This window comes from Eschrichtius robustus, chromosome X (genome assembly GCF_028021215.1).
Source record: "Eschrichtius robustus isolate mEscRob2 chromosome X, mEscRob2.pri, whole genome shotgun sequence".
Lineage (NCBI taxonomy): Eukaryota > Metazoa > Chordata > Mammalia > Artiodactyla > Eschrichtiidae > Eschrichtius > Eschrichtius robustus.
In genome coordinates this window covers 90,891,492-90,916,546 of record NC_090845.1, presented here as the reverse complement: position 1 = coordinate 90,916,546, position 25,055 = coordinate 90,891,492, and the positions used below count along the sequence as shown (strand labels likewise).

Below are 25,055 nucleotides of genomic sequence, written 5' to 3'. Positions count from 1 at the left end.
ATGATGCACCAATTTGCTATCTTAAATGTTAAAAAGCTCCCCATCTACACAAGAGAATAATCAACAGATGTTTTCAACTCACAATGAAATATTGATACCCCAAAATGGTCTAGCTCAGACCTAGACTGTCACAGGTAATATTGTGTTAAAGATGTAATTTATAACATGCACACTGTAATAACCAAAACATTATGCATGGCTCTTTGGGAACACACAGCCTGTTAAGAGTTTGGAGATTGTTCAAAGGGTTCTCTTTTATTTCTAGCTCATTTTACATTGTTTCGATGATCACTTTAACTTCACGGAAAATAGCCATGAGTGTATTATAACTCAAATGATCAACGACTACAATTGAGCCCTTTCTGATATGCTCCTTTATGTTAATAAATATGGCCACAGCACTAACGAGATTGGCTTTTGCCTCTTTTTGGTTAAAGATGAGTTTTAATGCTGCTAATGCTTTTGTATTGATCATGTCTCTGGCTGCAGCTGGATTTTCAGACATATTCAAAAGTACTTTCAAAACAAGATTTCTGGTTTTACGATTTCCCAGGGAGAGCAAATGAAAAAGCTCTGAAAAGTAATTGGCAACAATGTGGTGATGGTTAGAATCAGTAGTCAGCTGTCCTAGTATCTTTAATCCGGATTGCTGTCCAGGTGAGTTCAAGGGAAAAGACATGGTTTCCTTACACATATGCTTAACATGTAATTCAACCTTGCGTTGTCTTTCATCCCCAGAGGGGGGATTCAGAGTAATTACAGCCTTTTTTCTCATTTCAGAGGAAGGAAAACTAAGCAAGCTTTCAATAAGTGTCACTACACCCACCTCATTAATGAACTCTTGGGCAAATGGATGAACATTAATGATCCCCATTGCAATTTGAGCTATTTTATGAATGAGAGGATCAGTAGTTGATTTAAGTAAGGTAACAAGTTTTTCAAACTCCTCAGAATCCATGTAGCATTCCATTTTGCAAGGGCAAGCAAATGGCTTAATCCCATTCACCTCCCTGATCCTGATTTGGCGCCTGATCTCCTCTATGGTCTGGATACAAGGGTCAGAACCAAATGGGTACTCAGAGACAGGCTGTGAGCTTGAGGGAGTGCTCCTAGAAGGGCACGCCGCTGTTGCCACAGGCAAAGAACGGGTATTTTCCTCAGCGGAGGCCAGGACAACATATGAAGGAGGCTTTTTCTCAAATGGGACTTGGGATCTAAAGCCTAACACTGCTGGAGTTACAGCAGGAGCTTTGGGCCAGATAGTTACCTCAGACCAGTCCTTGGGCCTATCTTTTTCATTAATTTCATCCACAGGTTGGGGCTTAATTATCCTGCTCACAGGTCTAGGGTTAGGGTCAAAACTAGTTTCATCTCCATCCCAAAACCAGCTCCCAATAACGTTCTCCTCCTCCTCCTCCTCAGCCCCTGGCCTAGCCTTGCAGTTGGCCCCAGCCACAGGCTCCAACTTCTTAGCACAGGATGGGGGACAAATATCAGCTTTACCTTCATCCTTAGCACTGAAACGATTCCCAGCCTCTTCTCCATTCCAGAACCAGGAACCAACACTGGATTCTTCCCCAGCCCCAAACCAGGTATCAATACCAGTCTTATCTTTACATGTAGACCTGGACTCAGCACTGGACTCAGCACTAGCCTCAGCCACAGAACAAAACCGAGATGCTCTAGTGGCCTCATCTTCAGCTTTGGGACTGAAATCTGCCAGAGCTCTTTCCTTCATCTCAGTAACAATCTTGTTCTTAGACGCTGCCTTCACCTCTGCCACTGCATCTTCCTGAGTCCCTGCCTTGGCTATTGCTTTGGCCTGGGTCTTGGCTACAGATCTGACTATGGCAGTAGCCTCCCTCTTGGCTTCAGCTTCTACACCAGCCCTTTTTTCAGTTTTGGCCTTCTTTTTACTCTCATTCTTTCTACTCCTATTCTTTCTACTTGCATTCTTAACCCCAGCCATGGTTGAAGCCCAGTTATATAGATAGTTCTATACAGTCTTGGCTTTGGTTCTCAATATGTCCCAGGTCAGTGTCTTAATATTCTTTTACTGGGTTGAAGGTGATGATCTTCTGTCACTTCAAGGCCACCACAGCCACCACTGGAGATAGGCCTGAGGTGGAAGAAGAAAATGGGCTTTGAGTCTCTTCCAACTGTGCTTTTCTATGCAGACAGCCACACAAGACATGAGAAAGTAGAGATAGATTGTGTGGTAGGAGAAGTAGAATAGTAGAAAACTCTGTTACCTCATTTTATCCCTTCCACAGTCCCACTAATGCCCAACAATGCCCTGCCCAGGCACTTCCATACTCTTTTCTCTGCATCAAATAGGAACGGAGACGACGGGAAAGCTTGGTGAAAGTGAGAGAGGCTAAGGAGTGTCCAGCCCCTTTGGTATATACCACTATACTCTATAGGTCTATCTGGTAGGCCTCACACCAACCTGCACTGATCTGGTGCAATTTTCTCCTTTCTTGCTTCCAGTGTTGATAAGCCCTATAGTCGACTCACAGGCAGACCTATGGACAAAAACACAGGAGGGATTGGAATTTTAAGTATTTGGTAGACAGACATGGATTCTGGCTTCTAAACCCAATACCTGCCTTTCCAAATCTAAGGCTTTGTGAATATAATGTTTCTGGCCTCCTTGGTCCTCCTCATGGCTTCCTTCCCCACTTCCTAGGTATCTATCAATTACCCTATAGGCACAATCCTAGCTCACCCTAGCCCCATTTCCTATACATAAATGTGAGGGCAGAGGTGTGTGGGAAGTTGGAAGACAATGGCTCCAAGATATGATCTGGTCTTACTTGCCAACAGCCAATTCCCATTCCCAATCAATAGGGGTGCTCATGCTCACACTCACCTTGGATCCAAATGAATAGCTTTTGTCCTCTTTCTTATCAAATTCAAAGTGAACAGCTACCTGCAGATTTCTACAGTACTCTATAAGGGAACAAACCTATGGATAGACAAAAAGAGGAAAGAAAACAAAAGAGACTGAGATGGCCCAACACCCATGACAAGTGTTACAACATATGCTTCTGTACATTCAAGGCCATGTTAAATAATCTCCCACCTGTCTGCTCCTCCCAAATGATCCCCCATCCACTCCCCAAAGACCTGCAGCTTGTCTAATCACACCTCCCAACACTAAAGTCAGTCATGTTCCTAGCAGAGGCCACACCTCCTTCCTTGAACAAAAAGATGAGGTGCAAGAATGGGTAGTGGAACACAGGCAACTGTATTTAGAAGACAAGCAGTGAACATAATGGGGACTACTATTTCAATACCATCTTGCATGCCCCTGCCTTTTCCCCTTCCCCACACATACATAGTTCCTATCTCATTCACCACCTATGCCAGCCAGCCCACATAGCAGGTGTCCTCAGGAGATGCTACCCTTACCACTACAGAACAGTCCACTAGCTGGAGAAGAGTCACGCCCTATAGAAAGAGAAGGGGCATTCAGCAAAACACCAAGAGAGTATATTTACAATGGTAGAAAAGTATCAGGTTAATGAACAGATCCCCAGAATTCAGGTCCTAAAACCTCCTTTTGAAGAATCAAGGAATAAGTAAATAAATGTCTCTCATGTCTCAGAATTTCCCAGGAACTCCACAAAATCTTCTGTGGGACTGCTTCTGCACCAAAATGAGAGGGGGCTGTGAAGGGTAGATGGGGTTTGGGTTTCCAAAACCAGAAAATGAAGAAGCAAACTGACTTCACGCGTTCTAAATTGACCCTTCAGAAAAATTTCCTCTCTATTCTGCAGCGCCATTCCCACACCTCAACATATTAAAGTGGGCTAGGATGTTGAGAAAACAGATCCCAAATGTGAAAGATCGATTAATACATTATTTATTTACACGGATCCTTCCTATGAAAGCCTATTGACTCCTCAACCTGTCATTTGCTTGCATTTAATTGGGTCCAAGACCTAAATATGGAAGGCAACAAAACTGCTGTATTAAGAGGTGCATAAACTTTTCATTTTGGTGTCTTCATAATCTACTCGCTCAGTTCCCCTTCCACTGAATGTGCCAGACCTACCGCGCACACAGGACACCCCGGCATCAAAGAGGCGCCTGTGGGAAGGGACAGCACCTGGCACGCGGGGTCCGACAAACCCCTTTCCAGGATCAGGGACCGGGCGGGCGGCCCCCCGCGCCCGCCCGCTCGTCACCCGGCTCCGACCGCCACCCCCGGCGGCCTCCCCGACGCCCCCACCCCGGCTCCCCTCCGCCATTTCGCCCGCAGCAGCCTCCCCCACAGCCCTCTCCTGGCACAGGCACCGTCGACGGCGGGGCGCGGGAGTCCAGAAAGCCCGCCGGGGAGCGGCCGCGCCGTTCGCCTCCCCAGGATCCGAGGGAAGCCCTGCGGCCAAGACCTCGCGCCCCGGGCCCGGTCCGCGCCGGTCGCCGCCTCCTCAGCGCCAGGGGTCCCCCGGCGCTGCGCACCTCTCTCAGGGACCCGCTCCGACCCGGTTGCCTCCCCCTCGTCAGGCTGCCAGGGTCCGCGGGGCAGGGTGTGAGCCGGTCGTCGCCCCCGAGACACCTCCACTTGCCTTCGCAGGCGCAGGGTCCCGATGGTCGGCCTCCCCCTCCTGTCGCAGCTCCTCACTCGGATTCCCACCGCTCGCCGTGCGGGCAGAACGGCAAAGAGGCGTCCCGCCCCCCCGCGCGGCTGCGCCAAACCAGGCAGGGGCTGCGAAGGCTGCGGCACCAACAGCTCGCGGCGAGGGTGTCGGGAAGGGGGCGGAGGGATACGGCACGAATGGGCTCGGCGCCCCCTCCCAGGCCCACCGTAGTTCCGACCCAGAAAGGGGCGGGGCCGGGAAGAGTCCCGGCCTCAGGGGCGGGGCCACGCCGGCCCTCCACCGCCCCCCGTCGGGCGACCACCCTCCCCGCCCCGTACACTTCTGGCACCGCAGCGTGTGGGGCCGGCGGGCGGTGGGCAGTGGGGACCGGGATTGGGAGGGTAGGGAGGGGCCGCGCTGGAGGGAGCAGCGGATGGATACAGATCGTGCCGGGGTGTGTGTGTGTCTGTGTGTGTACAGGACTGCTCGGAGTCCGCCCCCCTACCCTCCCCCATCGCGCCCGCCATCCTCCCTGGGCGCCAGTGGCAGAGGAGCTGTGAGGACGGCCCTCCCCGGGTCTGCTTTCCACCTTCTGGGTCTGCTTTCCACCTTCTGGGGCCGCGGGCGGGAGGAAGGTGGGAGGCGGCGCCCGTGGAGGCCGAGCCACTGCCCGTCTTCTAAGGGAAGGCAGCCCTAGATAGACCTCTGGCCTGAGGAAACAAACCACCTGTCTGCGCCAGTGTCGTCATCCTCTCTGCCACACTGCCGTTTTCTCAGTCGCAGTGGTAGCACGGTAGCACACTTTGCCATTTCGCCGCCCCCACAGTTGCCCAGGAAAGAGGGCCTTTCTCTCTCAGGACCCGCACCGGCTCAGACAGTCCTCCCTGTCTCTCATCCCATAGCCACGTGTCAGGCACCAGGTAGGGCCGGTCCTGGCTTCTCTCCCCAGGTTCTGTCAGGTCTTCTCTTGCAGTTGCCTCCAAGCGCTCATCATCTTTGGCAGGGTGGGAATGTGGCAGGGATTAGAACCAACTGGGATCTCACACACTTGCCATACACACCAGTCTAGTTTATCTATTAGGGCTGTTAACAAATAAATCATACTTACTTTAAATTCCAAAATCTGCATTATATCTGAGCCTGGTTCTGATGCTTTGTGTCCTTCAACAATGCTTTTTCTTGCCTTTATTATGTGTTATAATTTTGTGTTGAAAGCTGGATATGATGTGTTGGGTAATAGGAACTGAGGTAAAAAACCTTTAGTGAGAAGCTTTATGTTAAGCTGGTTAGCAGTTGGGCTGTGTGTAATGTTTGCTGTAGCTGCAGGTGTCAGTCTTCAAATTCCTCTAGCGTCTTTATTTTTGTCTCTCCTCTTAACTTTGTGTTTCCCTAATTACATCTTGCAGAGAGAGTCTGCATCTTGAAACTCTTTCAGCTGCACTCCACTGTTACTACACTGGAGGCCTGTTAGCATGTGGAGGAGAGGAAGTGTTATATAATCTTCTGGTTAAATTCCAGTCTTTTGTGGGCCTGTCTGTAGACCGTGACCTTCACCTTCACAAGTGTTTCTTTAGCATCTTTCTCCCCCTTACAGGAGAATGGAAGGCTAGAGTGGGCTGGATAGGAGGAATGCCTTTCCCTCAGCTGGGATAAGGCTCTGGGAAAGTCTTTTCTGCTGGAGAGTAGGCCTTTGTTATGGAGAAGACTCGGGGGTGTATTTCTTGAGTGTACACTTCCCCTCCCACTGCCAGAGCCCTGAGGAGATCTTTCTGGGATCTTCACTATGAGAACCTGCTGGAGATCCTGGAGGTAAAGCCCACAACACTGCTAAGACTGCAGGTCCCTAGGGGTTTCTCACTCTCCTACTATTCCACCCTCAGTCTCCATCAATTTGTCAAAATTCCCACTTAAGTGTTCTTACCTGTTTATGTCTCTAGCAGTTTCTGCTCTATGTAAAGAGATATAGGCTGTGACTCTCTGGATGTCATTTCTCCAGAATTTGGGGTGGTCATTTGCCCTGTGACCTCAGTTCTCTGATGGGTCTAAGATAAGTCATTGATTCTCAGTTTGTTCAGCTTTTTTTCTTGTAAGTACAGGAACAATGACTTCCAAGCTCTTTACATGTCAGAACTGAAACTGGAAGTGTGTCCTATGGATTTCAACAGGATAACTAAAGACCAATGAACACAGCTTTCATCCTCTTCTTTTCAGCTGAACTTCAGATCTGGGAATAAAGTTGCCCTTGAAAACCTAGCTGCTCCATAAATATCTGTTCTTTTCCCTCCCAGGTATAGAAAATTTACATGACTCCCTGAACCTGGCATCTCAGCCCCCAAGTTCTTAACGTGGAGTGCAGATTAGAATTCAGACTTCCTGAATCAAATTTCCTGGTGGTGAGGTCTGAGCAACTGTGACTTAACCCCAGTAGAAAAGTCATCTCTGTTACCACCACCACCACCATGAAGAGGCAGTGCACTATACTACTAGGTGCTTGCTTAGACTAGAGTTACCAGTTTCTGATCCCTGGAAGCACTTTCTAAAAGGAGGCTGCATGATAGAGTACAGACTCTCTCCCCTGGGCTCTACTCTGGGACTTAGCCAGACTTCAGAGACAGGCAGTCCAAAGTTTAAATGGAGATTTTTACCACTAACTATTTGTGTCACTTTGGAAAAGTTACTTAATGTTTTTATAACTCAGTTAAGTCATCCCTCAAAGGGGATTGGTAATAACTACTTCACAGGATTCTTGTACACACTAACTGAGAAACTATCTGATATTCTGAAATATCTGCAAGTATCAGGTCTTTCTAGTTCCTTTTAAAATTGTAATCTAGTCATATTATGGGGTGGGCTGGGGAAAGCAGTAAGAGTAGATGAAGTAAGTCAGAAAGAGAAAAACAAATACAGTATGCTAACACATATATATGGAATCTAAAAAAAAAAATGGTCATGAAGAACCTAGGGGCAAGATGGGAATAAAGACGCAGATCTACTAGAGAATGGACGTGAGGATATGGGGAGGGGGAAGGGTAAGAGGTGATGAAGTGAGAGAGTGGCATGGACATATATACACTACCAAATGTAAAATAGCTAGCTAGTGGGAAGCAGCCGCATAGCACAGGGAGATCAGCTCGGTGCTTTGTGACCACCTGAAGGGGTGGGACAGGGAGGGTGGGAGGGAGGGAGACGCAAGAGGGAAGAGATATGGGAACATATGTGTATGTATAACTGATTCACTTTGTTATAATGCAGAAACTAACACACCATTGTAAAGCAATTATACTCCAATAAAGATGTTAAAAAACAAAAAAAAAGAGTAGATGCGATCTCCACGGTGGCTTTTAGAGGTCATGATTGCTAAGACATCGCCACTGTGCTCTTTCTTACTGTAACCTTGGTGCTTTGTATATTCTGTGTTGCTTAACATAACCCTTTACTAAAAGAACATCACTTTTACATAAGTATGCCTCCCTCCTCCTTATAGTGATGAGCCACAGGGAGGCTGATCCAAATTCCAGAGGTGAGTTTGCTTGGTCTAAGGATAATTCATCCCCTTGGTACTCCAGTTCAGGAATGGGTGGTGATGTAACTCTGCTCAGTGAGACATGAAGAGAAGATTGCAGAAGGATTTCTGAGGAAAGTGTCCTCACTCATAAGACAAGGCCATCAGTAAAGGTATCTCCTTTTCCTCCTTGGAAAGTTGCTTGACTCCTTGCAGCCATCAAGTTTCCAGCCTTAAGATGGAAGTTGATATTATGAATGGCAGAAGAAAGAGATGGAAAAAAGCTGAGTCCTTAGCTGAATCAAACAATCACCAAGACTTCTCTGCCTCAGTACTTCTGATCTGTGGATAATAAATTTACTTATTAAGTTAGTTTTAGTTGAATTCCTTGTTATATGGAACAATCCTAAATGTTATGTATGCTCAGGCACAAAACAACGCTTCAGTGAGTAATAGTTCCTGACTTCTGTCTGTCAGTAAGCCCTACCTCTTAAAACCAGTGGCAGAACTCATGTTTCCATGTGAAAGGAAAACTGTAGATTCTGAACATCTTGCCTAATGATTGCTAGAGGTCTGACAACTGTGACTGGTTTCTGTTTTAGACTGAAAAGGAAGGCTTCAGGCAGAAAACCTAAACCTTACTTATCTAGGGGGTTCAGAGGTACATTAAATACATGAGCTTATAGATAAGCCTAGTTTCAATTCAGAGAGTCATTGTGTGGAAGTGCACCCATGTGAAATATCCATAGTGTAAGGATATCAAAGGTTATCTGCTTTCTATCCAGAGGACTGTACTGAGGTTGAGAAAGATAAATTCATAGTGTCAAAAGCCAGAAAGTTTTGGTTAACTTTCCCCAGGTGCACTGTACTAAGCAACACAGGTATAGAAAGAGGTGGATATTTGGGATTTATCAAGAGCTGAGATTTTGCCAGGACAGTGGAGCCAGGCGCTAGAGGATGAGGTAGGCGAGTAGTAAAAATGATGGCCCATGATGGACCATTAAGTTGGGAAGGAAGGAAAATCTGGAGTATGCTGATTCACAGGTAGAAGGGGATAAGGGACAGGGAGTCTAGCAACACTCAGGTTCAAGTTTCTTTATGATGAATAAAGTACTTTGCTACAAGCTGTAAGGAGGAGAAAATCTGATGATGAAGATAGACCTGGTGATGATGGCAGCTTTTAGTGATACTTAGCACTAGAGGGATATATTGGGCTGGCCAAAAAGTTTGAACGAACTTTTTGGCCAACCCAATAGATGTAGTGTAGTGGCAACACATGCCAGCTCCAGATTCAAACTACAAAGGTTTGAATCTCAACTCCTCTGCTAATCAAATCAAGCTCTGCTAACTGAGCTTGCCAAGTTACCAGTCTGTGCCTCAGCTTCCTCATGTGTAGAACAGAGACAATAACAGCATCTACTCTATACAGTTGTTTTGAGGATTAAATAAGTTAATATATTTAGAACCCTTAGAAGAGTGTCTGGCACTCATAAAGCACTCATTAAATCTTGATATTAACAATAAGTACAGTCACCCTTCCATATCCTGGGTTCCGCATCCACAGATTCAACCAACCAGGGATCAAAAATATTTGAATCAAAGAACTCCAGAAAGTTCCAGAAATCAAAACTTTAACTTGACACACACTGGCAACTATTTATGTAGCATTGGCATTGTATTTACAACATTTACGCAGAATTTACATTGTATTAGGTATTGTAAGTAATCTAGAGATGACTTAAAGTATATGGGGAGGGGACTTCCCTGGTGGTCCAGTGGTTAAGGGTCCGCCTTCTAATGCAGGGGACGCGGGTTCGATCCCTGGTCGGGGAACTAAGATCCCACATGTTACCAGGCAACTAAGCCCACGCGTCACAACCAGAGAGAAGCCCATGTGCCACAACAAAGAGCCTGTGTGCTGCAAGGAAGACCCAGTGCAGCCAAAAAAATAAATAAATAAAATAAAGATGTTTAAAAAAATAATAATAATAAAATAAAGTATATGGGGAGATGCGCACAAGTTATGTGCAAATAATATGCCATTTTATATAAGGGACTTGAGCATCTGTGGATTTTTGTATCTCTGGATGGTCCTGGAACCAATCCCCCCTGGATACAGAAGGATGACTGTACTATGAAAAGTAGTAAAAGGCTCAGGCATTGAGGTCAGACTGACTGGGGTCTGATTCACACTTTCAGAATCCAAGTTTCTTCCTCTATGCTACCTGGCCCTCAACACTAGTTCTGTCTTATTCATAAAAAAGGCCCCAGTGCATGATACAAAGAAACAAATGCTAAAATAGGGGTGAATAAAATACTGTGTAAGTACATAGGATGGAGGCATTACTTCCTACCAAGGGGCAAAGAGTAAGGGTGAGAGTATCAGAAAGACTTCAAACAGGCCCTAGCATTTGAGCTGAGCCTAAAAGGATGACTGTGTTTCCTACAGGCAGAGAAAGGGCATGAGGGCATTGAAGATTGTTGGAACAGCCTGGGGAAATGCACAAAAGTAGTAAAGCACAGAGTATAGCTGGGTTGGGAAATAGCAGATAGTCCCATGTGGCTTAAGTGCAGGCAAAGTGGAGCAAGGCTTGGACTGGGTGAGGCACGAGTGAGTGCCTCCTTAAATTGTATCTTTATCTCATTCTAGTCCTGGCCCTGACTTGGAAGAATGTGTTGGAAATGGAGATGGAAAGGTAGAATTGTATGGGAAAGTACAGGGCCTTGAAACCTTCCATTGGGGACCTGGTAGTATTTTATAGACGAGATCCCACTGAAGGCTGCTTTTTTGAAATTGGGGGCAGAGTAGAGGGTCAGCTGTGCTGTAAGATACCCTTCTTTCATTCATGATTGGACAGATGACAAATTCACTCTAATTTTATCCCCAGGCAGCAACATTGTAGGTCAAATGACATCTGAACGGGCCCTGATATTTATTACATGAGATAGCCCATAATATTTATCCAGAAAGGGGGCAGAAACAAAAGGGCCATATGAGTGTTGAGGTATTTACTTTAACTACACTCCCAGGAAAAAATTGAGGGATGATCTTGGCCCTTACAAGTGCTACTCAAGGAGTGATCAGAACAGAGATAATCATCTTCATGCATGGACACACACACCCCACACTTACCCACTCCTTTGGCTGAGACTGAAAAAACCCACAGGCGTGAGTTAGTTAAGTATCTGCCCTGCAATGCATGTGAGACTTAGAGGTATCTCTCCAGACCGCAGTGTGAAGTTCCCCAAACATAAATGCAGTACCCCCAACAGGAAAAACAGGCTGAGGGAGCTCTGATAAGGAAAGAATATAGAGAGAACTTTAAAAATCATCTAAATTGTAGACGCATGCCACAAAAACATATGCTGCTTTTTTCACCCATAATACACTGGTAGGCTCTGCCTCCTTTATTTTAACTTGCTTATGCATGATGCATAGGATCAAAGGTCAGTTTACAGATATTAATCTAGGGGTGGCTGCTAAAAATAAGGATGTGTGACACTATTATTCTGACATCAGTTCTTTGACACCAACTACCTGGAGTTAGCATCAGACTCCACAGGTTTAAGGGTGCAGTCCCCAATAATACTGCCCCCACTTGAGATCAGATGTCAGTTACAAGACTTGGGGGACCACCCATACTTCTGACTGACCAGTTATAAATTCAGGGGTTCCCACGACCCCCTCAGGTTTGATAATTTACTAGAACACAGTAAAAGTGCTATATGTAGAATTATAGTTTTATTAGAAAGGATACACATAGGACAGGTCTTGAAGGGTCTGAGACATACAGATTCCACGTCCTCTTCACATGGATTCAGGGCAATATCACCCTCCCTGGATATCAGTATGCTCACCAACCAGGAAGAGTATACACTGGGGTTTCATTACATAGGCACGACTGTTCACGTGATCGAACCCCAAATCCAGCCCTCCTTCCTTCTCTGGAGTTCCTGCTGGCCTAAAGCTCCAACTCTAATCACGTGGTTGGTCCTTCTAGCGACCAGCCCACATCCTCACAACCAAAGCTAACTAGGGACCCACCACAGCCCGTTCATTAGCATAACAAAGATACCCCCAGGGCTCAAGAAATTCCAAGGTTTTTCAGGCCCTATGCCAGGAACCAGGGACAAAGGTTAGATATATTCTTTCTTATACCACATGATGTTTGAGGTGTTTGTCAAACTCTAAACGACACAGACAAGACAACAAAGCTTGAGGGGAAAGGCCACAACCTAAACATTGGTCCCGATACTTATATTACCAGAATTCTGAAGAGTGGAGGGAGGAGGATAATACAAAGGAGGCAGGAGGTAAGAGAGGAGGAGGTAGTCCTAAGGCCTCAATCTCTAATTTTACCCACATGCCCACTGCTCAATTCCAGATTTTAAATATAAACAGGAGGGCCTGAAGTAGTATTACTGCATAGTTTCAACTCTATAGTGAGTATAAAAATAAGGATATGAGTGGGCTTAGGACAATTCATTACTTCCTAGTGGCACTTTCTTGAACTGCCTTGGTATCCAGTGGATGCCAGGGTCGGGGGAGAGAGGTGGGCAGGGGGAGTGGGGATAATTCAGTTAGAAAGAGGACAAGGACTTACCAAAGGCTGCTACCTAGGATAAGACCAAAGGAACAAGCCCTAAGAAGTGGACAGAGAGCAAAACACAAGGAAGAGAGCGAAGTGTCTGCAGAGTGGACACATGAGACCATCCATAAAAGTTTCCATAGGTGATTCCCAGAAAAACCCTATTCTGAGGCCCAGCACAGTAGCAGGAGGGAGCCTCAATGGAGTATCAGCTTTTGAGTTCCTAGATGGGAGGGAGCTGCTGCCTGGAGCTCAGGTCCAGGAATCATCTTGGGAGTTGAGAAGCTTGGCAGTATCCCAAAGAGAAATCCTAAGTGAAGGGCCCAAAGCATCCAGATTCCCTCCTCCTGAGTCTGTTAGCTCCCCTTCCCCAGAGCTGCCCAGATTGGGGTTCATTCCTCTCTTGAATCTCCAGGCAGCTGGAGCCTTGGATCTCCCCCCCTCCCCCAATTATGAGCTGGTCTCACAGTCTGGAAAAGACAAACAGTAGAGAGTGAGTGCCAACTAGGTGGGAGGAAGGGAGTGTAGCCCACAGTTCCTATCCTCACACCTGCGTTTCCTGATCCAGGGCCACCGGTGTTCACAAATTGTCACTTCACCGTTTCCTCTCTCTGGGCTCCCCTGAAGCCAACTGCTTCCACGTGTCCACCTCTCCCACCCACACAGAGAAACAGAGTCACGCAGCGCTGGGCGGGGAGACGGGGGTGGGGTAGGGGCTTTCAGAAGGCAGGAGGGAGCGCGAGGCTCCGAGACACTTCCTCTGCCCGGATCTAGTCTCCACCACCACCTCCCACGGATGCCAATATATGGCCTCGAGCCCACCTCCTCTAGCAGCGGCCGATGCTTCTCTCCACTTATGCCTCCCGCAGGATGACTTCCTGCCTCTTGAGCTCCCGGGCAAAAACAGACCCCGGCTAGGACGCTCACGATTGGCTGAGGGATTGTGTCCTCCGCCAACAAAGGCCATAATTCTGGGCGCTTGAGGGATTAGCTTTCAGGCTAGTGCAGCATGGAGAGACACCCACCCACGCACCCACCATCACGTCCTACCACTCCTCTCACGGCCGTCTGTCAAGCGTCAGGTGCAAGTCTTTCCCGTCCCTTTCCGGCGCGACAAACCTCTACGCCGGTCCAAGTGAGAGTGCGGTCACGTGACCCACAGTTAGTCCCACGTGACCGCGCACTCTGGAAGTCTGCGCAGCCCTGCAGCACGCAAGGCACAGTCCTCTGCCTCTGGGGGTGAGCTGCTTGCTAGAACAATCTGAAGCTCCCGATGGGGGTGAAGATAGAGAGCTGAAAGGAAGGCTGGATTCGGAGCCAAAGCTTCCAGCCCTAAGCCTGGGCCTTGCTCTGTAGGAGCACAGGGCTGGCGAGGAACACCCCATGAGGAGTTTGGAGACCAACTGACTTTTAATATTCTGTGCAAAACTCGGGCGACATATTAAAACACACACAGGATCTGTCTTGAAAAATATTGATAGCCAAAACAAACATCCAATCTCCAATTTCCACCACCAGGACGATCTCTGTTAGCACTTGTGGTTCGTGAATGGAGGCAAAACTGCCACTTTGCCCTACTTCCATAAACCTTGCAGCCTAGAATCAGGTGGGGGGGAGGGGAAAGCAGGTTGCACTGTCAGAAAAATTATACAAAAATTGGGTAAAGACAACATAGGTTACTGGATACTAGTTCAGTGCAGTGCTGGGCTTCACTTTCTGTTGATAGGGCAAGTTTTCAACCCTGAGAGACTTATGTTAACTTGTAGGTATTTTGTCCAATAGCTATGGAAATGATTTATGTCCAGTGGAACAGATAACATAAATGGTTTCAATTTATCGCCCTTAAGATATCAATCAGTTTTGTACTTGATCCAGCAATGTTATACTAACATTTATTTTCTATGTGTGTATGAAATTTAATATACATGTTTTGTTTATATTATTTTATTGTGTATATTGTATATACACATCTCCTTCAACCATTCTCATAATCTTAGCAGTTGTTAATTGTGTTGAAAAAAAACTTCCATGTGTTCATTTCTAATTTACAAATCATAATTTTACCTTTTCAAAAATTTACAGCATCCTCAGACAAAACAGAAATAACATTTCACCATGTCTAAAAATAATAAAACATATATTTCCCATAAGCCTGTATTCCCTCTCCAAACCAACTCTATCCCAGACTTACGCAATTCTTGTCTGAAGGTATGGTACGATGTTTTTACTTATTACTGTGGAAAACACACATAATACAAAGCTTACCATTTTAACCATTTTAAAGTGTACAATTCAGTGGCATTAAGTACATGCACAATGCTGTGCAATCATTACCACTATCTATTTCTGAAACTTTGTTGTCACTCCAAAAGGAAACGTGATGATCTTTCAAATGCAACAGTCATGTAAAAGGCTGCCATCTTTGTACAAGAGACTAGTATAAACTTAGCAACCTTGGTAATTTTACTTTTCTTTAAAACACTTCATAAGCTAATCTTTCTGAAGTCTCATTCCTTTTCAACTTTTCTAAATGAGTTTATCTCTAAAAAATTCTTTTTAACATATATTCATTTATATAACTGTATCCTTTCCAACATGTCCACCTACAACTTGAGGCACTAGATGTAAGCATATTAAAAGAAAAAATCCTTGTCTAATTAATTTTTGTATCTCCCCAATGTCTGTCACTGAAAACTTTTTTAGCATAGTGTATTTTCTTCCAGATTATGGAATATATGAAGTTTCTTAGAAAGTCATATTGAAATTGCACAGAAATTGTGTCTATTTACACACAGGTTTTTAAAATGGGATCTAATTTTCCACAGATGTCACAGTCTTCTCTATTACACCAGATGTAAAAGCATCAGTGTCATTTCATGCCAATAAATAGATCATTTTTTTTAATCTGCATGCTATTTTATTTCCATTAGAAAAATATTATCCATATAAAATTTGGTCCAGTTTCTTCTCCTTTACCTCTACCATTCAAACTTAAATGCTTTAATTTTACTCAAGTAAAAGCAGAATCATGTATCTGACATGAGAACTAAATAGTTCACATCATTAAATTAATAGAGTTTAATTGAATTAGGTGTGCTCTTTATTATTTCTCAGGAATAGTAACTCATCTTTCCTACATGCTATTTTCCTTTACTTTTATTTTTCTGAGTAACTATGTAATGTGTGTCTCTTTTCCCACATCCAGTAATATGAGTGCTACAGAAGTGTAATTTATAACATCAGTAACTAGATTCATCATTAATCTTCAACTCATGTTCAATTCCCCTTATTATATGGTATTTCCATAATAACTTCAGATATTTCAGTCAACCTTACACTTTCCAGCAAATACTGTAAAAATTAAGACATTAATTTAAAAACATTATTAAAATTCCAGGCTAAATAACACTGGGCCCACTTAGAGTGATGCTGTCACGAGAGGTCCTTGGACAGCTACTGCTTCAATCTCAACACGGCCTCCTTTGGGCAAAGCAGCAACCTGGTAAGCAGCTCTTGCAGGAAAATTACTCTGGAAATATTGTTTGTAGATGTCATTGACAGTATTGAAGTCGTTTATGTCAGCCAGCAAAACAGTTGTTTTTACCACATTCGTGAAGTCACAGCTCGCTGCTTTCAGAATTTCATCCATGTTTGTAAGAGCTTGTTTAGCCTCTTCTGTCACCCCTCCTGGCACAAGCTGTCCACTTGCAGGATCCATGCCTAGCTGTCCTGAAATGTAAATGGTCCTGTCGACTAACACAGCCTGACTGTAGGGACCAATGGCCGCTGGGGCTTTCGCGGTGCTGATCACCTTTCTGATCAAAGACGACATGGCTAATCCTTTTCCCTTGCCGCCCCTCGGAGACAACTACCCCGTATGCGGCTCCTACTCGCGTCTCACGGGTCTCAATAGATCATTTTTAATAGCTGCGTGCTATTTCCTTAATACTTTCCTTGGATTAGGATCACAAAGGAAAGCTTATTCCTGACTCCATTTAATTGGTGTGCTGTTCTACTCTTTCACTCTTCAGGTGGCACTGAGCAACACCTGTACTTTGTGTTGCAAAATGTGCAGATTTGGCCAACTTAGTTCTCCAAAGTGGCCTCATTCCAACTGCATCCCTCACTAAACTTGTCTCACCTATTCCAGGCAGACAGATTATATCCATACTACTGGAACAGATTTTCCAATTACACACTTTTCTTTATACCGCCACTGCTCACTTCCAAGAATGACCTAATGGGTTGTCTTATCCTACTTTTCAGTGACCAAATTTAAGTGCGTGCCTCTTCTCTGAAGCATTCCTCAAGTACCACGGCCCACAGTAATCTCTTCCTTCTTAAGCTCCAGGAATGGGATTTTCCAATGAGGGTATGTATGTCATACTACTCATTGTCTATGTTTGTAACTGTGCACAATGTATCTACACCTGGATTTTAAACTGAAGAAGGGTCACTTCTGCCACTTTTCACACAGAACTTTATTGAAAACACAGACTTGAATAGAGAACCATATGTTTAAACAATGAATAGCAGGGGAGGTTACACAGGCGGCTCAGTTCATTGGAAGCTCAATACTGAAAAATACAGCAACGGACAGCAAGACAAATATCAACAAATTTTTTTCAGCACTAATAGTCATTTGGCATCCACAAAATGATCCAGCTCAAACCAAGAATTGGACAAAGTTAACATCAGCATTAAAATATAAGTTACAAAATAAAACCAGACTGAAAACCAAAGCACTACTCAGGGTTCTTTGGGAACATAAGGCTGATCAGAGGCAGGTGGTTAATCATATTAGCTTTGCTGTCCCACCTCAGGATCATTCTGATTGTCTATTTGGACTTGCAGTTCCTCAGCTAACTTCTCAAACTCATGGAATGCAGAAATAAGCGGCTCAAGACTGAAATCATCATCAATTAAGGACATTGTTCCATTTTTTATAATACTACTGATATTCTGAAACATTTTAATAACAATTTGAATGTTATCATTTGTCTCTTCTATGTTAAAGAGACCCACAAATATCGATAGAGCCTTGGCACTGAATAGTTTTTTTGCCACCATAGGATTTTCAGACAAATTCAATAACATTTTCAGAACGTGAAACTTTGTTCTTGCATTGCCTGTGGTTAATAAGGAGAGAAACCCAGACATATAATTGGCAACCAGTGTGTGATAGTCTGTAGTTGTAGTGAGGTGTCTAAGCATCCTTAATCCAAGCAGCTGCTCAGGGGAACCCACGCTATGAGCAAGGGTTTCCTCACACACTTGACATATGAATGTCTCAATCATGTTTAGATTTGGGTAAGGTGGAGCCATATGAATCATATTTTCCAAAAAACTTGTCCTAACTCGGGAGGAGGGATAATTGAGCAAAGTTTCAATAAGTGAGACAACTCCTGAATCGCGAATGAAATCACGGGTAAACTGAGAAGCAGTCCTCATACCCATTGCAATCTTAGATATTTCATGAATGAAAGGATCTCGAATTTTGTCCATTAATAGAAGGAGTTCTTCAAACTCTTCAGGACCAATTTTAAGCTCACACTGTATGCAGCTGCAGGACCAACTCTCAGGCTCTGCACTCTCCCTGGTCCTAAGATGCTCTCGAATTTCCCTGACTGACCGGTAGGATGGATCATATTGAAATGGGAACTCAGGGTCAGGCTGATCAGGCTGAAGCAAAGATTCCTGCTCTTCCCCTCCTGGGGTAACTTCCACATTCTTGGGCTTTCCCTCAAACATTTCAGAGTATACGGATGCTGCTTCTTCAGGAATTCTAAAGGGGCTTGGGGATGGGAAGCCAATCCCATGACAAGGACCAGGTTTGAATTCAACAGTGACCTCTTCCCAGGTTTGGGGCCTGGATGATACATTAACTTCCTCCTCAGCTGTATCTCTGAACCTGGGGCTAGCCTTGTACACAGGATGGGGATTTAAGTCAAAGCAGGCCTCATCCCTGTCCCAGAACCAGGACCCAAATATGGCATCTTCTTCAGACTCTGGCCTGGTCTCTTCTCTGGCCACAGCACCCAAACTGGACTTCTCCTCCGCCCAGAACAAGGATCCACCAATGGCCCCCTCCTCAGCCCCTGGCTCAGATTCACAAATGGCTGAAGCCCCAGCCTCCATACTGACCTCTTTCTCTGCCCAGAACCAGGACCCAATAATGACTTCCTCCTCAAACCTGGGCTCTTGTTTGACCCTGTCACTGTTATTAACATCTTTCTGGGCCCTGGGCTTCAAGACAGTATTAGACTCTTCCTTGTCTCTGGGCCTGAATCTACTATTGGCCTCTTCTCCAGGCAAAAACCAAGACTCTTTATAGTACTCTTCTTCAGACTCAGATTCAAAAAAGTCCTCTCTCTTTGTCCTGAGCTTGGACCTCATATTTGCCTCATCCCTGACTCTGGGCCTGAACAAATTATTGGTATTTTCTCCAGCCCACAAGCAGAATGGGTTGCCAGACTCTTCCTCAGACCCAGACCAGGAATCAATATAGGGTTCTTGCTTGAATCTGGGCCTGGATCTGGGATTAGGCTGATGTTTGGCCCTGTGCCTGGACCTGGTATTGGCCTCTTCCCTAGGCCATGATCTGATACTGGCCTCTTCTCCAGCCCAGAAAGAGGACATTGTAGAGGTCTCATCTGCTGACCAGAATCCAGACTCATTAGAGGCCTCCTCTCTGGCCCTGGACCTGGGATAGCACCAAGACCCCATATTAGTTTCCTCCCCTGATCCAAACCAGGGTTGGATTCCTGTCTGAACCTGGGAGCCAGGAAAGGTCTCAGTGTCTACACTGACCAGTTCCCTATCCACAGATAGGGCCATAGGTTTAGCAGCTGACCCAGACTCAGTATTGACCAGTGGCCAGGTTACTGCATTGGTCTGAGACACGCCCTCTGCTTGTGACATTGCCTCAGCCCCAAACTCAGTCTGGGCCCAAGCCTGGGCTTCATCCTTGGGCCTTGCCCCAGGGATTGCCTTGGCTTCAGTCTTAGGACGTGCCCCACCTACTGCCCTGGTTTCAGTTTTGGGTCTTGTCCCTGCCATTGCCTGGGATTCAGTTTTGGGCCTTGCCCCGGCCATTGTCTGGGACTCAGCTTTGGGTCTTGCCCCAGCCATTGCCTGGGACTCAGTTTTAGGCCTTGCCCCAGCCACTGCCTTAGACTCGGTTTTGGGCCTTGCCCCAGCCATAGCCTTGGACTCAGTTTTAGGCCTTGCCCCAGGTGTGGCCTGGGTCCTAACCTTGGGTCTGACCACCATTGGGACTTCATTCTCTCTCTCAGCCCCACCCCCAACCTCTTCTCCAGGCTTCTTTTCAGGCTTGGCCTGGACACCAGGCTCAATCTCAGCCCCAGTCATAGTACAAGTTACAGAGGAGTCCTGATTAAATACCACTATCCCAGTCTCAGCCTCTACCACAGATCTGTCACAGTTTTCTATCTTCACACTCTAATCTTTCGATGATTCAGGTGATACAGTTGGAAACAAAAGTTAGAGTCAATCACCAGTCCAGCAGTCAATCAGCCTCCTTTCCAATCCCAGTCTCAGCCAATATTATAGACAGAGTGCAGAAGAAGCACAACCAAGCTGGGAGAGGATGGATGGTTCCAGGGTGGGTGCACACCTGTTGAGGGTGGTGGTTAGCAGCAATTCCACCACCACCAGAGATGCCACTGGAGATCAATCTAGGAATCGAGAACGACATGCGGCTTTGAGTCTCTTCCAACTGTGTCACTCCATGCAAAGACCCACACACAGAGACTGGACCTTGAATGCTTCGTGGGAGAGTTAGGCTCTCAGAAAATCTCTCTGTTATCCTCATTTCACCCCACACCCTTTACCCCCAGAGCTGTCACATTGCTTTGCTTGCTACAACACAGGTGCGAAAATGGTGGGAAAGTATCTCGGCAATGGGAGAGGCTGAGGCCCTCAGACCAGACCCTAATCACCCTTGGACCTGTGCTGGTCTTCTCTACCCCACCCAAAAATTGTACCCATTCTCATACCTGCACTGTTGTGGTGCAATTTGCCTCTCCTTGCTTTGTTCCAGTGGTATTAAGCCTTAAGCAAACAGCAGGCCATCCTATGGATAAGTAAACATACAGGAGAAATGAAGTCTGAGTTCTTGGTTGACAGGCAGACACCCTGATCCCTGATGCAAATATCTCTTTCTGTTTAAGTATCTAATTTGTCTGATGTTTCCTGTCGCTTGATTCCTGCTCTCAGGTCTTCTCTGCCCATTCACAGCCCAATCCACACCTACCCCAATAGTCCTAATACTCCTGCAGGAAATGAGCAACGGGTTCTGCAGCAGTGTGCAAATCTGAAAGAGAGTAAGACATGTGAATCAAAGACACCCAACTGGATCAAAAACACCTGTCAATCTTCCTCTGTAGCTGCCCCTTGCATTGCCCCACTTTGCACAAACCTCCAGAGATTTAAGGCAGTCTTTTCCTTCTTTCCTTCTTTGCAAAAGTAACCAGCCTTAAAGCAGACCTATGGACCAAAGATAAAAAGGTTAAGACAATCAGAAGACCATGGTAGCAACTAAGCGCCTGATGGACAGACTAACATCAAGGATAGGAATCCATATACTGCCTTTCAATATTCAGAGTCCTCTTAGTAGAATATTCTCATTTTATCTTGGCCCTCTATTTCAGCATTCCAGATAACAAACATCTCTTCTAGACGTCATATTTTTCGCATTGCTCCCCTCTCCAATTCTGAGGATTCACCACTAGGTGCACCACATCCCTTTGCCTTGCGCAGCATAAATTGGGGGAAGGGCGCCCGCATATTCTAGAAAACAGGTTGTGCGGTGGTACTTGTATTTATAATTTGTCCCACCCTCACCTCCCAGTCCATCTTTTCCACCCCCAATTTTGGATGGAGGTGAGGGAGGAAGGCCAGAAAGTGTGGAGAAACAGGGTAGAGAGGAGAATTTTAGGAGGTATTCCTGGATGCCTGACCTGCTCTGGTCACAGTCACCCCATCCCGATTCGGGTGTCCAGTCAATGGCTGCTGCCCACCCTCACCCCCCATCCCCACACAACGTCAGAAATACAGTCCGTTTTCCCGTCCCTAGTTTTTCTCAAGCCTCTCCTGTACAGATGCACGCCGTGGCCTGAAATCGCCAGACCTACCGCGCACACAGGACACTCCGGCATCAAAGAGGCGCCTGTGGGAAGGGAGAGCACCCGGCATGCGGGGTCCGACAAACCCCTTTCCAGGATCAGGGCCCGGGCGGGCGCCCCCCGCGCCCGACCGCTCGGCACCCGGCTCCGACCGCCACCCCCGGCGGCCTCCCCGACGCCCCCACCCCGGCTCCCCTCCGCCATTTCGCCCGCAGCAGCCTCCCCCACAGCCCTCTCCTGGCACAGGCACCGTCGACGGCGGGGCGCGGGAGTCCAGAAAGCCCGCCGGGGAGCGGCCGCGCCGTTCGCCTCCCCAGGATCCGAGGGAAGCCCTGCGGCCAAGACCTCGCGCCCCGGACCCGGTCCACGCCGGTCGCCGCCTCCTCAGCGCCAGGGGTCCACCGGCGCTGCGCACCTCTCTCAGGGACCCGCTCCGACCCGGTTGCCTCCCCCTCGTCAGGCTGCCAGGGTCCGCGGGGCAGGGTGTGAGCCGGTCGTCGCCCCCGAGACACCCCCACTTGCCTTCGCAGGCGCAGGGTCCCGATGGTCGGCCTCCCCCTCCTGTCGCAGCTCCTCACTCGGATTCCCACCGCTCGCCGTGCGGGCAGAACGGCAAAGAGGCGTCCCGCCCCCCCGCGCGGCTGCGCCAAACCGGGCAGGGGCTACGAAGGCTGCGGCACCAACAGCTCGCGGCGAGGGTGTCGGGAAGGGGGCGGAGGGATACGGCACGAATGGGCTCGGCGCCCCCTCCCAGGCCCACCGTAGTTCCGACCCAGAAAGGGGCGGGGCCGGGAGGAGTCCCGGACTCAGGGGCGGGGCCACGCCGGCCCTCCACCGCCCCCCGTCGGGCAACCACCCTCCCCGCCCCGTACACTTCTGGCACCGCAGCGTGTGGGGCCGGCGGGCGGTGGGGGCCGGGGTTGGGAGGGTAGGGAGGGGCTGCGCTGGAGGGAGCAGCGGATGGATACAGATCGTCCCGGGGGGAGGGTGTGTGTGTCTGTGTGTGTACAGGACTGCTCGGAGTCCGCCCCCCTACCTTCCCCCATCGCGCCCGCCATCCTCCCTGGGCGCCAGTGGCAGAGGAGCTGTGAGGACGGCCCTCCCCGGGTCTGCTTTCCACCTTCTGGGGCCGCGGGCGGGAGGAAGGTGGCAGGCGGCGCCCGTGGAGGCCGAGCCACTGCCTCTCTTCTAAGGGAAGGCAGCCCTAGATAGACCTCTGGCCTGAGGAAACAAACCACCTGTCTGCGCCAGTGTCGTCATCCTCTCTGCCACACTGCCATTTTCTCAGTCGCAGTGGTAGCACGGTAGCACACTTTGCCATTTCGCCGCCCCCACAGTTGCCCAGGAAAGAGGGCCTTTCCCTCTCAGGACCCGCACCGGCTCAGACAGTCCTCCCTGTCTCTCATCCCATAGCCACGTGTCAGGCACCAGGTAGGGCCGGTCCTGGCTTCTCTCCCCAGGTTCTGTCAGGTCTTCTTCTCTTGCAGTTGCCTCCAAGCGCTCATCATCTTTGGCAGGGTGGGAATGTGGCAGGGATTAGAACCAACTGGGATCTCACACACTTGCCATACACACCAGTCTACTTTCCCCAGCCATTCTTTGGAGAAGGCCCCACCAGGCACCCACTTCCCCAAGACAGAAACCTGCTGGCCCTTGAATCCTCTGATTCCTGCACTCCTATATCCTTCCTGTAGTCTCCAGCCCCTCCTTTCTGTGCTCCATGGGGCAAACAGCAACCCTGGTTAAGCACACCTGTGGTTGAGCACAAACCTGCTGGCACTGTTGCCCGTTTTAAAACCCACCTAAATGGCACGCTCGCTGTGGTAAGCTGAATAAAGGTCCCCCAAAGATGTTCACGTCCTGTTCTCCAGAACCTGTAAATATGTGATGTTACATGGCAAAGGAGAATTAAGGTTGCAGATGGAATTAAGATTGCCAATCAGCTGAATGTAAAGTAAGATTACACTGCTGTATCTTGGCCAATGCCATGGCAAGGCTACTTTAAATGTGGAAGAGGCAGGCAGAAGAGTCAGTGTCACAGTGAAGTTGCATGAGAAAGACGCCACAAGTGGACGGGATATCACTAGTTTTGAAGATGGAAGGAAGCCAGAGGCCAAGGACTGCAGGCAGACCCAGAAGTTGGAAAAGGCAAGGAGACAGATTCTTCCTAGAACCCCTTGGAAGAATGAAGTCCTCCTATCACCTTTATTTCAGACCAGAGAGACCCTTTTCCTATTTCCAACCTTCAGGACTGCAAGATAATATTTTATTGTTTTTGTTTTTTTAAGCCAGCAAGATTGTGGTAATTTGTTACAGCAGCAGTGGGAACCGAATTCACTCACCATCCTGATAAAGTCCATTCCCCTTCACTTTCTTGAATTGGGCTTCAGCCCCTGGGAGGATCAATTTGGGCGCTCATCTCACACCACTATAACCACCCTCTTAAGCGCCTTCTCTCTTTTCTAAAGAAGAGAGATTTTGCAATCATCTTTGAGGTTCGTCTTGGAGAAAGTCCCTATTTACTGAATATCATGGATGCTTACCAGGATGAAAAGGGAACCTTATTCTTACCATGAATTTTCATATCAGCTTTTGTTATTAGATATTTATTATAACTGTACAATATTTAGGTGATAGAGAAAAAATCTAGAGATGATTCTATACTATATCTAGAGACAACAGATGTCAGTTTTCAGAGGAAAGTCTTTCACTGTGCTCTTTCAATGGCCTCAGCTGAATTGTGGATTTTCTTTGTTCCAAAGTATACTCTCTTGGGTGAATGCCAGGGTGGAAGAAGGGAGTCTGAGCTCTTCTGGGATCTGTGCGTGTGCATGAATCTCTTTGCCTCTCTGAACTGTTCCTTCCCCTTCTGAAAGTGTCTGGTGCCTTTTATTCATTCAACAAATATATATGAGTATCTACTTTGTCCTAGGCAGAAACAAAAAAGAAAGAAATCTCTGTTCTCGTGGAGGTGACATTCATTTGTAATTTCATTCTTATTAATTTCTTGTCTAAAAATTTACAGATTTATCCAAAGTCATACCAGCAATCTTATCTGATAATTCTGGATATTGTGAAATCTTGATTCCAAGATACTTTCTGACAGAGGAGTGAATCTACCACTAGCTGACAGATTATACTGTGAGATTTTGAAATACCTGTTGGACAATTTATTGTTAATTCATTTAGAGAACAGACACTACGACTCATTAACATTTATTGAACTGAGAAA

The 25,055-nt window shown here is 47.0% G+C and overlaps 3 protein-coding genes and 1 pseudogene across 3 annotated transcripts in view; all 4 read right to left on the bottom strand.

The window, feature by feature from the left end:
* Positions 1-26: 26 nt before the first annotated feature.
* On the bottom strand, positions 27-13,777 carry GPRASP3 (G protein-coupled receptor associated sorting protein family member 3). Its single transcript, XM_068533366.1, has 4 exons — positions 13,715-13,777; positions 2,873-2,968; positions 2,450-2,525; positions 27-2,119 (listed from the first exon to the last, which is right to left on the bottom strand). The coding sequence occupies exon 4, from the start codon at positions 1,967-1,969 to the stop codon at positions 272-274; it is 1,698 nt and encodes a 565-aa protein (XP_068389467.1). The 5' UTR covers positions 1,970-2,119; positions 2,450-2,525; positions 2,873-2,968; positions 13,715-13,777; the 3' UTR covers positions 27-271.
* Positions 13,778-15,587: 1,810 nt separating this feature from the next.
* On the bottom strand, positions 15,588-16,581 carry LOC137757327 (2-iminobutanoate/2-iminopropanoate deaminase pseudogene; annotated as a pseudogene).
* A 576-nt stretch (positions 16,582-17,157) lies between these two features.
* Positions 17,158-20,308, bottom strand: GPRASP2 (G protein-coupled receptor associated sorting protein 2). Its single transcript, XM_068533303.1, has one exon. The coding sequence runs from the start codon at positions 20,046-20,048 to the stop codon at positions 17,478-17,480; it is 2,571 nt and encodes an 856-aa protein (XP_068389404.1). The 5' UTR covers positions 20,049-20,308; the 3' UTR covers positions 17,158-17,477.
* Positions 20,309-20,333: 25 nt separating this feature from the next.
* The window catches only part of ARMCX5 (armadillo repeat containing X-linked 5), a 139,309-nt gene continuing 134,587 nt past the window's right edge, over positions 20,334-25,055 (bottom strand). Inside the window, 4 exon segments of the mRNA XM_068532651.1 lie at positions 20,334-20,374; positions 20,696-20,772; positions 20,953-21,012; positions 21,118-21,185. Coding sequence (XP_068388752.1) covers positions 20,745-20,772; positions 20,953-21,012; positions 21,118-21,185 — 156 coding nt within the window. The 3' untranslated portion in view covers positions 20,334-20,374; positions 20,696-20,744.